Source organism: Abramis brama (assembly GCF_963993115.1).
Source record: "Abramis brama genome assembly, chromosome: 25".
Classification (NCBI taxonomy): domain Eukaryota; kingdom Metazoa; phylum Chordata; class Actinopteri; order Cypriniformes; family Leuciscidae; genus Abramis; species Abramis brama.
Genome location: NC_139987.1, coordinates 2759900 through 2777767, shown reverse-complemented (window position 1 = coordinate 2777767; position 17868 = coordinate 2759900). Strand labels below are relative to the sequence as shown.

Genomic DNA, 17868 nt, shown 5'->3' with positions numbered 1-17868 from the left:
TGACATCACAGGAATAAATTACATTTTGAAATATATTCAAATAAGATTTTAAATTGTAATACTATTTCACAATATTACAAGTTTTACTGTATTTTTTATATAAAAAAAATCAGCTTTGGTGAGCATGAGCTCTTTATAAAACATTTTTTGTTCCTTTGTGCTTTTTTTGTTCCTTTGTGCACTGGCTAAGGAGCATGAGTCAAACTGAAAAAATAAAACCAACATTTTCTGAGGTAATGTGTTATGTAATCTTGTTAAAATGGATTTCATAAAATCGAAAAAAGTATCGTTAGGAACCGGTATCGAAACAGGTATCGAAAATGGCACCGGATCGAAAGATTTTGAACGATACCCAGCCCTAAATATGATTATATGTTGCAGTGTTGCGGCCCCGCGAGAGTCTCCTGCTGGAAAATGTGCCGTACTGTGATTCTCCCAGGAAAAAGACATGATGAAAAAAATCACTTTTCTTCAGCGTTTCTCCACACCGAGGCACGTCTCTGATACAGGACAGGTAAACACATTAATGCGGATGATCCAGTTACAGCCATAATTACATAACTATAATAACTTATATGCTGGTTCAAAGCTGATGTGATGTTGTTGAATTAAATGCATTTTGTAAATATTGTTTGTTAAGCTGAGTGTTGAATAAAATCTCTGTTTCAAGATTATTGCAGTTTCTTTTTGGGTACAGGACAGATATACACTACATTTTTAGTAAAACTAAATACATAAGTGGTAATATATTTTGAATACTCTTTAAAATGAGTAGACAGTGGTGCTGGTAAACATGAAAGAAGTATTTATTAATTGATAATTGATTTGATATACAGGACAATTATGTAATGACTCTAATAATCAAGGTGCCATTAAAGGGGTTTACTCCTTCACAGTTATTATAAGTCACATTTATAAATTTTAAAATTTTCCACATAATTCATTAACTAACTGATCACAGTGAAGCATTTGAAAGGTTCATTAGCACAAAACCATCAGAGTCATTAACCACTGAAAGGAATGTGGAGACTTGGAATTCTTTGACATCAGAAGACGAGTTTCTTGGGCTTTTCCCACGGGAATGCGTCTCGTCCGAAGTGTCCATAGCAGGCAGTTTTCTGGTAGATGGGTTTCTTCAGATCAAGCTCCCTGTAAGGGGGAATTCATTCACACGGTCAAAATTCCCATAAATCTGAGGCTACGACTACACTAATCCGGATACACTTGAAAACAAAATTTTCCCAACATTTTTGCCTTCCGTTCACACCAACACAGTGTGTTTGTCCAGTGAAAACTTATTTTTGAAGACGTTCCCCAAAGTAGACAAATTTGAAAATGACATTTTTGCATTATAGTGTGGACTGTGAAAAATTACGCATGTTTAGTCATGTGACTCATGCATACTGGACCCATAGATACACTATATATGGACAAAAGTATTGTGACACACGACCATTACACCAACAGGGACTGTAATGACATCACATTTACATTCAAGACATTAATATGGAGTCGCAGCTATGACATCTTCACTCTTCCGGGAAGGCTTTTATAAGATTTTGGAGTGTTTCTGTGGGAACTTTTGGGAGTTCATCCAGTAGAGCGTTTGTGAGGTCAGGAACTGATGTTGGATGGGAAGACCTGGCTCACAATATCTGTTCCAGTTCATCGCAAAGTGTTGGACGGGGTTGAGGTCAGGGCTTAGTTTACACACCTGTGTCTGACTGAAGAAGCTGAATTCAGGAATTAAGAGGTGCGTCCCAATACTTTTGTGCATATAGTGTATACACTCACCTAAAGGATTATTAGGAACACCTGTTCAATTTCTGCAATTATCTAATCAACCAATCACATGGCAGTTGCTTCAATGCATTTAGGGGTGTGGTCCTGGTCAAGACAATCTCCTGAACTCCAAACTGAATGTCAGAATGGGAAAGAAAGGTGATTTAAGCAATTTTGAGCGTGGCATGGTTGTTGGTGCCAGACGGGCCGGTCTGAGTATTTCACAATCTGCTCAGTTACTGGGATTTTCACGCACAACCATTTCTAGGGTTTAAAAAGAATGGTGTGAAAAGGGAAAAACATCCAGTATGCGGCAGTCCTGTGGGCGAAAATGCCTTGTTGATGCTAGAGGTCAGAGGAGAATGGGCCGACTGATTCAAGCTGATAGAAGAGCAACTTTGACTGAAATAACCACTCGTTACAACCGAGGTATGCAGCAAAGCATTTGTGAAGCCACAACACGCACAACCTTGAGGCGGATGGGCTACAAGAAGACCCCACCGGGTACCACTCATCTCCACTACAAATAGGAAAAAGAGGCTACAATTTGCACAAGCTCACCAAAATTGGACAGTTGAAGACTGGAAAAATGTTGCCTGGTCTGATGAGTCTCGATTTCTGTTGAGACATTCAGATGGTAGAGTCAGAATTTGGCGTAAACAGAATGAGAACATGGATCCATCATGCCTTGTTACCACTGTGCAGGCTGGTGGTGGTGGTGTAATGGTGTAGGGGATGTTTTCTTGGCACACTTTAGGCCCCTTAGTGCCATTTGGGCATCGTTTAAATGCCACGGCCTACCTGAGCATTGTTTCTGACCATGTCCATCCCTTTATGACCACCATGTACCCATCCTCTGATGGCTACTTCCAGCAGGATAATGCACCATGTCACAAAGCTCGAATCATTTCAAATTGGTTTCTTGAACATGACAATGAGTTCACTGTACTAAAATGGCCCCCACAGTCACCAGATCTCAACCCAATAGAGCATCTTTGGGATGTGGTGGAACAGGAGCTTCGTGCCCTGGATGTGCATCCCACAAATCTCCATCAACTGCAAGATGCTATCCTATCAATATGGGCCAACATTTCTAAAGAATGCTTTCAGCACCTTGTTGAATCAATGCCACGTAGAATTAAGGCAGTTCTGAAGGCGAAAGGGGGTCAAACACAGTATTAGTATGGTGTTCCTAATAATCCTTTAGGTGAGTGTATATGGTAATGCTGTTATGGCTTGTCTCCAATTCATTTTCAGTGTTGTTCGAAATAAATGTTACTTTGTACAATCTTCATATTACACTCCTGCAAAGATGATGTTTTAGGCCATACATTGAATTTTTGTCATGTGATCTGGAGTCAGTAACTGACTAGAATTAGTAATCAACCCAGCACTGCTACACTATAGCTGTGTCCCAATGTGAAGGCTGCATCCTTCGAAGGACTGAAGACTTCAAGGATGCAGCCTATGCGTCCTCCGAAGGACGCACCATGTAGCCTCCGTAGGATTTCCTAATTGCGCAACCAGGTGTTCCCGATTACCGCTCCAGGCACCAAGCAACGGTGCGAGAGTATGCTGCCATCCTGACAATTCATTTGATATGCTATGGAGCCAGAACTGGCTATTGTCATTTTTATGTTTTATATTTTACTGGAGGACATGGTATTAAGGATGTTTCAGGTCATACTTTCGGCTTAGCCGAAGATTCAAATGTTAATTTATATCTTACCTTGATGCGATTTTGTAGGCTAGTGTATTCTTTTTATTATGCACATAAATGGACCATGGTAAATATATTTACACAGGTTTTTAACCCCATTTGAATATAAAACCCATTTTAATATAAAAAGTCCAGTGCGAATGTTACTCCCGCTCTTCATCGGCAGCTGTCAGTCACTGTTGCTAGGCGACAAGAACAATCCTCCGTAGGCTAGACCGGTCCGAGCGCTTCAGATGCGCCCTTTGAAATGGGACGGAGCTGTAGTTAGCAACAATTTGTTAATATTGTGACAATAGGCCTACATTTTGTTACTTTAATTTTCAAAATAACCAGTGGTGGTATGTAAGTAATTTTCCCACACGGGACAGCAACACTACAAATTTGTTATTTTACAATATGATGCATTGTTTTACATTAAATTACACAAAAGTATATAGTTTAAATGTATCAACTTTGAAAATATTCAGAAGTAAAATGCAACATGCAGTAATAGAAATGCAAAACATCATAAAAACCCTGACAAGGGTATTTTATATATAAAATATTATTATTATTATTATTTTGTGCCTGTATGGGAGTTACATTCCCAGACCCATTTTTCCCTGAATTGTTCTAAAAAAGCAGAAAAGGGTACTTAACACAGGGGTGCAATCTTAAGTGCATTGTTAACACTGCAAAATATGACACATCAAGACATACAAAATATACTTAATATTTCTGTATAGTCGGTTGTGTATTCTGTATAGGGTTGGTTGTTTTAGGCTTTATAGAGTGAGTGATATTTCTTATAATACACAAGTGAGATAGACTAGTGCAAATATTACAAATAGGTCATTAAACTAATAACTTTATTACCACAAGTTTTGCCTCAAACTACCTGACAAATGAAGCCATGCAATGGTGACGAAGGAGTTAAGATGAAGTTTATAATAAACTTTAACTGTGGTTTCGCTAGCTATTTGAGTAAATGAAAACATAATACTTACATTTAAATGTGAATTTGCTGTCCACCACCGATCTCTAGTCTCGGCCGCCGGCCTGTCGTCAACGGCGCGCAACGGTAGAATAGGGTAGGATAGGCCGCTAAGTGTCCATTTATGTATCCTTCTTTTCACGGGGAAACGAAGGGCGCATTTGGCGTCGCTTTTGAATCAGGGTAGCCTTCGTCGCGGCGCGATGACGCAACCGTCCTTCGAATACGGCCTTCGGAGGATGCAGAATTGAATTGGGACAGCCTTCATCGAGCCGCGTGACGCAATCGGCCTTCAAATGCGACCTTCCAAGGATGCAGCCTTTGAATTGGGATGTCCTTCGTCGCGCCGCTGTGACGCAGTCGGCCTTCAAATACGGCCTTCGGAGGATGCAGCCTTCACATTGGGACACAGCTTATATGTGTGTACTTACTTGACAATGACCCCTGGCCTCAGGTCAAAGTTTTTCTGAACGATCTCTAAAAGCTCGTCCTCATCTCTCGTCGATGTGCCGTAGTGAAAGACAGACACCGACAAAGGTTGACTAATACCAATCGCATACGAGATCTATAACAAAACATACAATATTAACAATACAGTCTTGCGTATCATTTCTTCATCATTTATCATTTCATCCCTCAGTCAGAAAACACTTTCCTCTCGGTGCAGTCACATTTACTGTTGCTCCGCACAATATAATTTCAGTCAAAAAAATCCAGAATTTGGCGTAAGGGAAGTACATACATACACAGATCTTGCATCACATCGGTATCACGTTTTTCAAGTGAACTCACCGCATTGATCAACAACGCAGTGTGAGCCTTTTTTGCTAATATGACCAGGCTTTTATTGTGACTCCATATATTCACACCGAACGCGTTCTTCAGGTTCGTGTTTTTTATGTTGCTAGGCAACCACCGAATCAGCTGTCCTGTCAGTCAAGTAAACGTCATATTAGCCCTTTATTAACTTTATTTACTTTCTGTTTACATTGTGGTAGTTGCGGTTCGTGATGTCGTTTAGCAAAAAACGCGTTCAGTGTGATCGGTGCTTAAGGCTACTTTAAACTGTTACTGCAGCCTGAAGTCTTTTTTATGGATTGGCTCAAATTTTGTACTTTTATTAAATTTATTTATACTACAGGGCTGTTGAATGCTTGAATCTGATTGGTTGACGAATGTTCAACGGTGTGTAGGGAAACACACGGCTAAAGTAGTTCCAGGCAGGTCTTGACCGCATTACAGTTTTCACACAGGAGCGTTTTAAGGACAAAAACCTGTCAAACGTCTCGAAACACATCATCTGCACAATGTCTTGAGGTGTGGTAACTGTAGCATAAGTGGAATATTTGACTCCGGTCCGTTGAATTATTAGAAAATAATGCACAGCCGAGGTGTAACAGCCACTCCGCTTTGCGTCCAGATTAAAACCGTGGGTGTCAGTGATGCGCGGGTTGATCCGAAATGAGCGGGTGCCTGCGGTCACCCGCGGTTACCCGCGGTTACGAGTCATCCAAAAATATTTTTAATGATATCCGGGTCGCGGTCGGTCGGGTCGTTTGAAATAAAGATGCCAATTAAACCTTTGTAATTTACACTGTAAAAAAAAATTACATCCCCAAGTCAAAAATTTCAAGTGACCAATAACATCTAAATTTTTCAATTAGTCTGACGTATTATTTCTCATTGAGCCAATGTTAACAGACTTTTGCAACAAGAATTGCACTTGGGCCAATTGAAAAATTAAGATGTTATCGGTCACTTGAAATTTTTGATTTGGGAGGGTTAGAATTTTTTTACAGTGTATATAGTACTAGACACAATTTTCTATGAAATACATAGGCCTACACTTTATTGGCTGAATAACTGGCGAGATGACGCACGAGCTCAGTCTGCAGGTAGAGATGGAGGCGGCAAGAGAATAGGTGAAGACTGGGGAGTGGAAGCTGTGGGAGTGTGGGAGACATTTGCCGAAATAATGAAAGATGATGACCAAAGTGCTGGCTTTGTCATGTGTACTTCTTGCGATGCTATTTACACATTTGATAGCCACAAAACTGGCACGACCAACCAGGCACGGCGCCAGGATTGCAGTTTTGGATAAGCCAGACCAATTGTGGGTGGGCCTTAAATTAAAAACGTTAAATAAAAAAGAAAAAACGTTATCCAATCACTGCTTAACCTAATAAAAAATATTGACTAATATAGCCTATGTTATATTATCTGTGCATAAGCTTGATGCTCTTTAAATATTTTGTTGCATTGTTAAAAGTTTCGGACAAACCTATCCGCGATCGCTCTCCATGGTTCTGACCAAAGAAGAGCGCTTTGGAATCTCCGTTATCATACCTGGGCTGCGTTTTCCGATAACATTGTCTCTTAGCGCGCTACGAAGACTCTTAAGGTATAACTTAACTAAAGGTATACTACCACTAAAGGTATATCAATGCTAGGCGTCTTCAGGGCTATCATCCACTCGCGAGGCAGAGGCGCTGAAAGGCAGAGGCGCTGGCGCCCTCCTAGCAACGGCGCTGTTTTTGGTAAAACATGATTTTGACGACTTCATTAAGTTTTGTTTTATAGAATACTCTTTTTAAAAGATTTTCGTTTTGTATAAATTGTATCTTAATTTTTATCAATGTTTTATCAATCAATTGCCTGTATTTAATGAATAAGAAGCAAATATATAGCAGGCAATGTAATAAGGAGCCGGCACGATCACTTGCATTGCACGTGAACTGGAGGGCGCCGAAACTCAGCTTGTGCCCAGTGGCGGAGCTAGGGGTTGGCCAGGGGTGGCCATGGCCACCCTTGGTCTAAGCTTGGCCACCCCTTTGGCCACCCCTCTCACAACTGCTGTTTCTGTCTCTTTTTTTATTGACAAAAATCGCGTTTTTTAAAACGCTGAACCGTCTCTTTAAGACCACAAAAAACTTGTTTTTTTTGCAGACGCACACTCCAACTTCACCTCAGCGCCAGGCGCAAGTCAAACGAGTGCGGAAATGTGCAAGTGCTGAATGAGCTTCAGCAGAACATCAGTGATATGCACATAGTAAATATAGAGTCAATCTCAACTGGTGGGTTGCAAGACCGTTTTGAGGAAGTCGAATAGTGTGCAGTCAACAACAAACTCTCTTCTTTTCTGATGCTACTTTTATTTTAGAAAATGTGTGTGAAAGCTTGTGACACTTCTGTCAGATGCTGAGAAAAGCGCGTTGTCCTTATTCAGTTGGCTATCTTCGGTAAGATGAGATGTTGTCAGGCCAAATGTCAGTAAAACTAACTAACTTTCCTGTCATACGGCTGACAGCCATTGTACTGTGCTTGCGTACCGGTACGCACATCACGTGCAAATGCGGCGTGCTGTAGCCGTAGTTCTGTCGTCAATTAACTCATGTAAGAATCAAAAAGGCGATTAAAGCTGTCAAAACTGCATGCATGTATTTGTTATACATGTGTCACATGTGTCTGGATTAAAATATTCTGCTATGTGAGATCACAATATAAGGCACAAATGGATATGTAATGTGTTAATGTCCAAATAAATGTGAGCACTGTGCATTTGTACTAGACGATAGGCATTCATTTTGCGTTAATTTGTAAAGGACAAACAAAAATGGATAATTTTTAAATCCATAAAATAACTTAATTTTACATTCTGGCAACATTACATTATGAAAAACATAACATTTTACATTATGTGCTGTTGACTTCCGCCTTGTTCACATTCTTGCACATGGGGATTCAAAAGAGAACTTTTGTTTTCCTTTTTAATTTAGGTATGATAGAACTGTTGCAATTATTTATTTTGAAGTAATATAGAAAGTTAAACATTTTTTTTGACAAACTCAGAATTGGTTGAAGAGTTCATTGATTATATAAAACGCATTGAAGGTTCAATAATCTTTGGACTACATATTATCTGCATGTTATCTCATCCATGAAGATGCAACAATGTAGAACAAGCTATTAGAGATTTTGAGAACCAGAACCAAGCTGAGCAAGTTGAACTTTAGCTATAGTGTGTGCCCTTTTATTACTATTTAATTAATTTTAATATGAGGTGGTGGGTAATAATAAAAAATATATAAAATTCACTCAGTATTCCATGATTCCTAATTCACTACTATCTCAATTACAATTAAGTACAAATTAACTTTATTCAGTTGTGTAGGCACTAAAACAGTCCAATACATTATAGTCAAATTATTTTTTATGATAAAATAATTAAGATTTCTGTGCCACCCCAGACTGGTTGCTGGCCCTTGCCTGGCCACCCCAATGAAAAAATCCTGGCTCCGCCACTGCTTGTGCCTCACAGATTTGAGAAATATAGGCTATATATTACAGAAAGCTTGAAATGTCTACTTTTAAATGAAAATATTCAAACCAAAATAAATAGGCTACTCTCTGATTATGTAGGCTAATTCATATGAAATGTGCATTTCTCTCTGGCGTTCATGGCGAGTCCGAATCTTCAACTTCATCTCCGAACTTCATCTTTGCAGCGACACAGAAAACACCAGTTTATTAATAAACAATTAAATGTCTCCTTGCTAATTTAGATACATTCATAATCATTACTTTTACCAGTTCTTTGTGGCAAGCTTTATGCGTGCGGTCATAATGCTCATTATACTGTAGGCTATAGCCTATTTAAGTAATTAAATTAATATAAAGGGGCGATTTGTCCACGAATGGCTTAAATGAACAACTACTAGTCGACTAGAAAAAAAAATTAGTCGGAGGCAGCCCTTATTCCACATACTTTCGAACCAGCATAGCCAGCTTTTTAAAACTAAAATTTAGACTATTTTAGTACAAATTATGAGCTTATTGACGATTTTTTTTATAATTCTTGACAAAATTAGAATATATAAAAAAAAAAATCCAATGACGCTACGATGAGCATTTACTACTTTTAAAAAATGCGGGTCAGGAAGCGGGTCGGGTACAATATTTTCTTTTTCTTTTTTTTGCGGTCCGAGTTGCAGGCGGGTTAGTTGAAAACGTCGGTCGGGTGCGGGTTGTTTATACATTGACCCGTGCATCACTGGTGGGTGTGCATTATTTTTCTAATAATTCAACGGCCCGTCGTCAATTATTCCTTACATAATACTTACACCATATACACATACAGTGCATAATCCTACTAAACTGACACCTGATCCCAGACAGAAGTGTTACCTGAACCAAAACTCTCCGACACAGTTTGGCCTTGACGAGTGATTTGGCCACCCAGCGGGCCGCGTACGCACCCGAACGGTCCACTTTAGAGTAATCTTTCCCAGAGAAGGCTCCTCCGCCATGGCCTCCCCATCCGCCATAGGTGTCCACGATGATCTTCCTGCCAGTGAGACCAGCATCGCCCTGGAAAACAGCAGCATTCACTCGTGAAAAACCAGTACACTTTAGCATACATCTAAAATAGTACTTATAAGTGTAATAAGTGTACTTATGTAAAGCACAACAGCAGATTATTAAAACATAATGATTTAAAATGTAACCCTCACCTTTCCCTTGGGTCATTTTGACCCAAAACTTTTTTTTTTTTATAAAAAAAAATGTAGTGTTCATCAGAGGAGTCCAAGACCCCAGGACTTTTGACGCACTTGAACCATGAATACACACACCACTTTTTTTTTTAAGTTTTGTGTAACAAATCCTTCCCTCGCGGGTCAATTTGACTTAGAAATGAATGCGAGGAATGCATCGGTACACACAGAAAAACCTAAAAATGCTCAAAAATGCTAAAACTTTACCAAAAAAATTATTTTATGACGTCTACATGTGTATCTGAATGCAATGCATACTGAAAGAACTGACTTTAGGACCCAGAGGAACAGCTCATTTGCTCCATATAGCGCTATAAGGCCATAGACTGTAAAAAAAGATGGACGACGCCCCTTCGCTCTCTTCCATTGATGAGAACTGAAGCCGCCAGTGTCCCGATATGGCGCTGACATATTGGAACTTGAGTCTGCGCAGTAGCGATCTCGGGACCAGACCTGCGCAGTCGTGAGCAGGAAGTAAAGCCGCGAAATCAACGCTCCGCCCTCACTCTCGCAGAACGCACTCAGGGAGAGTGCATTCTGCACACTTTTTTAAAAATTTATTGCAGTAAGACAAGGCTTGTTAAAATAAAGTAAATGCAATCTCCTCAGTCCTCTGAAGATCCCGAAAAAAATGTCCGTTGGTGCTTCAGTGACTACTTCGCTCAGAGAACCTGTCAATCACAGCTGTCAATCATGACGTTACACCACCGCATCACGTAACTAACTAAAAAACAACTTATTTTTGAAACAGACACTTGAACTTACATCAGCGTGATAAAAACGACAGCAAATGAAAGAAACCACCTTTGGAAAAAAGATATTTGAAGTGTAATTTAATTGTTTAGTTGGTCTCACGTCCCGTTGAATAACACGGGGAGGCGGGGCTTATGACCTATACTAGGACCAGTCACCGGGGGGCGATCGAGACGTTTTGGCTTCACTTTTCAGGGCTTGTGTGGCACGCTTGTATAAGGCCATCTAGTGGCTAGAGTCATGAAATATCATGTTATATTCTTTTTTCCCACAAGAGGTCGACAAAGACACCCAATGTAAGATATTTTATGCTGAATTAAAAGGTTTATGCATGAAATTGTGAGTTATTTTCAATTTAAGTTGAAAGAATGTGAGGAATGTGCTTCTAAATTACTATTTATTTATTATTTATTGATCCAATCTAGTCATTTAAAGGTAAATAAAATAAAAAATAAAAAGAAATTAAAACAAAAAACTGCATTAAAAAATAGAAAAAATACTATCAAAATGAAATAAAATACGCTTTCTGGACAAAAAAAAAAAAAAAAAGTATAATTTTAGGGCTTCGGGTCATTTTGACCCGCAAGGGAAAGTTGTGTTACAAAGTTTGGCATTACTGAAAAATTACTCTTTAAAAGTATGCTAAGAAACAGTCTTAGTCTTAGGTCTTGACCTAAAGTTTATTTCATTAATATTACATTATATGCAAGCACAGTTTTTCAAAAATATACTTTAAAAATTTGAAGTACACTACAAGTGAACATTCATTACACTTAAGTGCACTTCTTGTACACAAGCAGGATAGATTCTGATTGGCTGTCGATGTTTTTATCGTTCATCGACATCGTTTTGGTTATAGCTGCGGTGTGTATTTCTCTGTTCTCATACAATTAGAATGATTATTGAAATTTTATAGTTACTGTTATAGCTCTAGGCCTCATTACTGACCCTTGCTTTAGCAAACTTCACTAGTGTGCTTACTTGAGGACCACCCAAGAGGAACTTCCCACTGGGCAGCAGGTGATAAATTGTCTTGTCGTCCAGATATTTGGCGGGGATGACCGTCTTCACAACGTTCTCCATCAGATTGAGCCGAATATCTTCCAGCGTGATGTCGGGACTGTGCTGAACTGAGATGACCAGCGTATGAACCCGAACAGGCTCCATGGCTCCCATGTTGTCCCGATACTCCACGGTCACCTGCACTCGTTAATAATTGAAAGCATCAGCATTATCGGCTGTGTTTGAACTGTTAGTTTACAGAGATAACCGCGTGCGGGATATGAGTTGTTTACTTCCTTAAACCCCTATCATTTCAGAGAGACCTGTGTTTTTGAATCCGGTCGAATCCAAGGGCAAACTCCGGTCTTTGAAAGCTCCTTCATTTTGGCGTTGAGTTTGTGAGCGAGTAGGATGGTGAGCGGCATACACTCCTCTGTTTCATCAGTGGCGTAGCCAAACATTAAACCCTGGTGAGGAATCACATAACATTCACTATTGCATTTTTCTATTCAAGATACAATTGACATGTTTTATCTAAAAAAAAAAAATGTAACATTTATTTTATGTTATTATTTTGATATTATTTCCATTTAATTTTTTTAAGTAAAGGATATATTAGAGTATATCCATAAAAAATTGGGGGACAAATATTTATGCGTTATGCAATTCACCTATGAAGGACTAAAAATGACAGAACGAAAAATAAATAAATAAATAAATAAAAGTAGAAATAAATAAATAAATGCAGAAATAATAGTGAAAATAAATACATTTTGGTAATATAAATGGCTATTTCTGTATTTTTACATGTATTTATTTATTTATTTATGCATTTCTATATGTATTTATTTATGTATTTATACATTTATGTATTTATATATTTATTTATTTATATATTTATATATGTATTTATTTATACATTTATTTATTCCTACATTTATTTATTTCTGTATTTCTACATTTCTACATTTATTTATTTCTGTATTTCCACATTTCTACATTTATTTATTTCTGTATTTCCACATTTCTACATTTATTTTTCCCTGCGCATGTATGCTAATTGACCAATGGCTAAGCCACGCCCCCTCCACTCACTCGGACAAACAGTCAACATTCGGTAACAGGCGCTTTGGCAGCTTTCACAGTAGGAGACATTTCACAGGAGGCAATTGATGATTTTTTGGAGACAGAAAGATTATATATCATCTCGATGTCACCAAAAGGGCCTTAAATATGCATTGGAGGGTTATATTAATAATTTTATTGTTGAGAAGGTCGATAAGCTTCAGCTCCAGAACAAAGATTTACAGTTCACAGTGTAAACGTTATAGTTTGGTGCTATTTCGCTTCAAACGCTCGCTTTATACGCGCGTCCTATCCTATATTATTATTATTATTACATTATTATTATTTAATTTGTTTAATTATACTATTTTTATGATTTGTTTCATAATAGTATAATAATTATTATAAAATGGAATTATTTGGGATCCATTTATTTGTTGTTGACTTTTTATACTACTAGTGTTCTTTATGCATTCATGATTTTAGGTTGAAAATGCTGTCACAGATATTGTTGTTATTCTTCTTCTTCCAAAAAAGACAAAAAAAAAAAAAAAGATTATATCCATAAAAAATTGGGGGGCAAATATTTATGCTTTATGCAATTCGCCATTATGCTGTTTCCCTGCCTAGAGTCACAGGACCGTTTCTCCTGTTTGTAAGCTGACCTGATCTCCGGCGCCGATGTCCTCCGTGTCTCTGCCTTCGAACACGCAGTCGCTGATCTCAGCGCACTGAGGCTGCAGGGACACCAGCACGTTACACGTCTTGTAGTCAAAACCTGGAGAGATCACATGATAATCATATTATTTGTCAAAATACGTAATCTACGGAGATCCTCAGGGGACATGAGGATGGAGAAAATATGAGATGGGAGGAAAATACTTTTGCGTTCTCTACAACCTTCCGCTCTCTCTCGTGAATCCAACACGGAAGTGACTTAAACTGCAATTCATCGATTGGCCGAGACAAGCTCTAAAAGAGAGTCAATCCCATAAACCCCCATGTGCCTTGAAACGCACAGCATTATTCAAAGTGTTGACGTAATTTCCACTGAAACAGAAAGACAGGGCGGGGCTTATCGAACAGCTCCTCCCATTTTTTAAAATAGCCAATAGCGTTTGGTTTATATCACAGCTCGGCCAGAGCCGTTGAGCTCAGTATAGCTTCAGTTTGTCCTAATCTCTAACCGTTTCTCCTCCTGATCTCCTCCATATCGCTTTAAAATACAGCATTCTGCAGAATTTAAATGGGTCTGATATGTTTTCTGGTCTGCGTCGACTCGATCACATGATCCGCTCTGTGTATCGTGTCTCTGGACCGGAGCTGCGGCGGTTCACATGACACTAACATGAAACCAGATTTCATTCGCCCTGATGGAAAACATATTTACACTGTCTGAATCACTCCCTATCCCCTATATAGTGCACTATCTGTCATTCACCATGGAGAAAATAGTAAATATGTGAACAAGTGACCGATTTCAGCCGCAGCTTCAGCGTCTATTCATAATGTAGGGGGCGGAGCTTCAGATGCTAGAGAGCATTTGATTGGACAGAAAATCTGATGCGAAGCTGAAGTGCAGAGTGATGTCATCAAAATCACTGATCCATATTTGCGGAGGTCTCCGGAAGTGAGAGACTGTACGTTTTGAATGCTTATATCTTCTAAATGCGAATTGTGTATTTGTTTTGGAGCAATAAACACCAATAAACATCGATTTTGATGTCATGGGGACTTTAAATAAGCATGGCGATACAAAATATGAAGGAGCACAACTTTTGTCAACATTGACAATGATCAGAAATGTTTCTGAAGGATCATGTGACATTAAAGTCACCTTGAAATCAAAATGAACATTTATGGAATACTGCACTATTTATTTTAAATTATTATTTTTTTTATTCATATTCCTCATAATCTTGAATCAGAATAACTTCCCCTCCCTCTTGCAGCTCTTCTCTTCTCTGATGATGAGGGCGGGGCAACAACCTGTCACTCACATGAGATTCACCAATAGCAAACCACAACCATCCAATCAATTCCCCACAGACAAAATCAAGCCCCACCCACATTTGTTCTTCTTCCAGAAGCGTTTAATCACAATAAGAGGAAAAAAATTGCAACTTCCACTTCATGCTGACTAAAGATTGGAGAAATAGCTGCTGACTTTTGTAATTGTAATAATACTTCACAATATTACAGTTTATTTGTGTATATAGGTGTGTGTTTGTGTGTATAAATACCCTTTGATGAGTCGTCATATCCGATACTCTTGACAGTGTCTCTAACCACTTTCTGAAGATCCACCACAGCCTTAGAGGTCACTTCACCACACAGGAGGATCATGCCAGTCTTGGACACACACTCTGTGCAGGAATTAGACAAGACTTTATGTAAAGAGGCCATAAAAGGGAATGGGAATGTCTATGTGTGTGTCCAGCTAAACACCATTAAAGTGTCTCAAATTCATGTTTGTAAAGCCAAGCATTTGTTGATTTGAAGAGTGCTGAAAGTGATGATTACCACAGGCCACTTTAGAGTCCGGGTCCTGTGTCAGGAAAGCGTCCAGCACAGCATCACTAATCTGATCACACATTTTATCTGTCAGTAACAAACACACGAGTTCAGATACATTATATGCGAACTATTTACTGATTATTTATTGATCATTAACATTTCTCAAAATCACGACTGATTATTATGACTAACGGCCGGGGCATGTACAGACATGTTGCGTTAACTTGCGTAATGCGATTTTGCGGATTAAAACCAATATATTGCATTAATACAACAACATTAAAATGTAAGTAATGCAACTGTATAATACATTTAATGTTCACTGACGGTAATATCTGCGCATGTCAGCATGTTATGCATGAAGGGTGCTTCATATTTACCCGAATGTCCTTCTCCAACTGACTCAGATGTGAAAAGGAAAGTTTTTCCTGATTTCTTACTACCAGAGGGATTCATGGTGAATGTAGACTGAACAAAACTACAGCTTAATAACAGCAACTAAAAGTGTGATTTGATTCCACGGCTTCAGCCTCTCTGAAGAATGAAGAACTTTAATGGGCGTGGCTTTAGAGTTCGCTTTTACTTCAGCCAATCACAAGCGACCTCTGTCATCCAACGGCAGAAATAATAAAGACGACCATAAAACGTGCTATAATAAAAGCTAAGCGTCCTAATGCCACATGATAACAGATCTGAATAGTTTTAAGTGGAAACTTAGTGCTGACTTGATGCAGTTCTTAAAGCGACCGGTAGAGGAAGCAAAATAGTGATTCTCCACTGAAGTCCACTCATTCATAGACCATTCGAGCGGTTAGTGCCCTTTGTAGTGAACAGTCACTAGGGATGGGTGTTAGCTGGCCTGACATTAGCTCTAATTGATGGTCAGGTTATATGATTAATGTTTGTAAATCAATAACTGTCATATTTGAACTCTTCATAGTGTGATTGCGGTTTGTCACACTTTGCCTGTTACTTTTCTCAGCGCTGATCAGAGTATTAGACCAATCACAGTCGTTTGTGATTACAGGATATGGATTTATTTGATCATTTTATATAGATTTCTGGAGCATATTTCTATTTGTATGTCATGTACCAATCATTTTAATTCAGATATTTAAGAGTTAAATTCAGCTTTTAGTCAATAAATGTCTAAATAAGACCGATAACGTCCTTAAGTTTAGACTTCAGCTTTATGAGCCTCAGCGCGCGCCGTCGAGGGAGAGGAAAACATCACTGGCGCATAAGGAAAAAATATTGCAAAGATAAGCAACATTAATGTATAATCACTGCCATACATGCATAAAAAGCGTCTGCGTGGCACCTGAAAAAAAGGTGATGAATCCCCTCATTCATATCCGATTAAGTTTTGTGCACCTGACGTTTGACAACAGGATTTGCATATAATCTAATATTACAGTAATAATAATAATTGTCCAACAAATCCTAAAGTTTGTCCACTAATTGTAAAACTAAACAATGCTATTGTAATGCCAGAGTTGGGAGAGTTACTTTAAAAATGTAGGCCCCTATTCTGTTACTGCTACAAATTACTTCATAAAAAAGTATTCAGTAATCTAATCCAAGCACCTCTAAATGAAAGTAATGTAATCTGATTACTTTTGGATTCATCAGAGGTCACATATGTAAATAAAGTCAAGTAAAAAAGCAAGAGCAAAATACTTTATTTGGTATGGATTTGATGCAATAAAAAAATATTTAAGAAATGCCATGTAATTGTAACTATGCTGCAACTAAATGCTCTGCTAATATGAAACTAGACTTTTTACACAACAGAAATGTTTCTGCAACAGAAAAATGCAGAATACAAATTGGCATTTTTTTCTCAAGCAAATATAATAACAGATGCACTGAATTATGTTAACATTAAACAAAGCGAGATGAGCTTAACATTCCTTTCAAAAACATTTAAAAATCTTAAACTTTTGAACAGTGTATATTATTATTATTATTATTATTATTATAACAAACTCAATGTCACAAAAACATATCTGACAATTTATTTGTACAGTGTCTTTCCTTTCTGTTAACCATACGGTCTTCTCGATAGAAAACACAGCTGGCCAAAATTATTACTTGTTTAATATTTAACAATGAAGCCAAGTCATCTGCTGAGGTTTAAAGTCCCAAAGAAAGCTTATAAATCTATCAAGAACTGAAGCTGCTTATGATACATTAAAACCCAAACAGTTACTGTACACAAATACAAATACAAATCAGGAATTTGAAGCCTCTTATTTTGCTTATTTGCTTATAGTGGGTCTAGCCCTATGATAAGCAGACTTTCTTACATTTCTAGAAGAGAACTTGCTAAGGCAGAACTGAATGTAAGGGAATACATGAATCGCTCTGGTGGCCGAACACCTCAGATGTATTTCTGTTCAATAATATATATTTTTTATATTTTAAGGACATTTTATGATAATAATGATCCATTTTATCCATTTATTTCCTCTGTAAATTATAATTATTATTGTTTCATATTT

The 17868-nt window shown here is 38.1% G+C and overlaps 1 protein-coding gene across 2 annotated transcripts; it reads right to left on the bottom strand.

Moving 5' to 3' along the window:
* Window positions 1-783: 783 nt before the first annotated feature.
* mat2al (methionine adenosyltransferase II, alpha-like) lies at window positions 784-15954 on the bottom strand. Of its 2 annotated transcripts, none has more exons than XM_084105544.1 (9): window positions 15745-15954; window positions 15371-15448; window positions 15091-15213; window positions 13513-13625; window positions 12106-12249; window positions 11762-11980; window positions 9660-9842; window positions 4907-5040; window positions 784-1149 (listed from the first exon to the last, which is right to left on the bottom strand). In XM_084105544.1, the coding sequence occupies exons 1-9, from the start codon at window positions 15818-15820 to the stop codon at window positions 1047-1049; spliced, it is 1173 nt and encodes a 390-aa protein (XP_083961670.1). In that variant the 5' UTR covers window positions 15821-15954; the 3' UTR covers window positions 784-1046. The 2 variants fall into 2 exon arrangements, 1 of the variants encoding a protein (XP_083961670.1); XR_014604723.1 differs by having other exon boundaries at window positions 791-1149; window positions 4489-5040.
* Between the last annotated feature and the right edge of the window lie 1914 nt (window positions 15955-17868).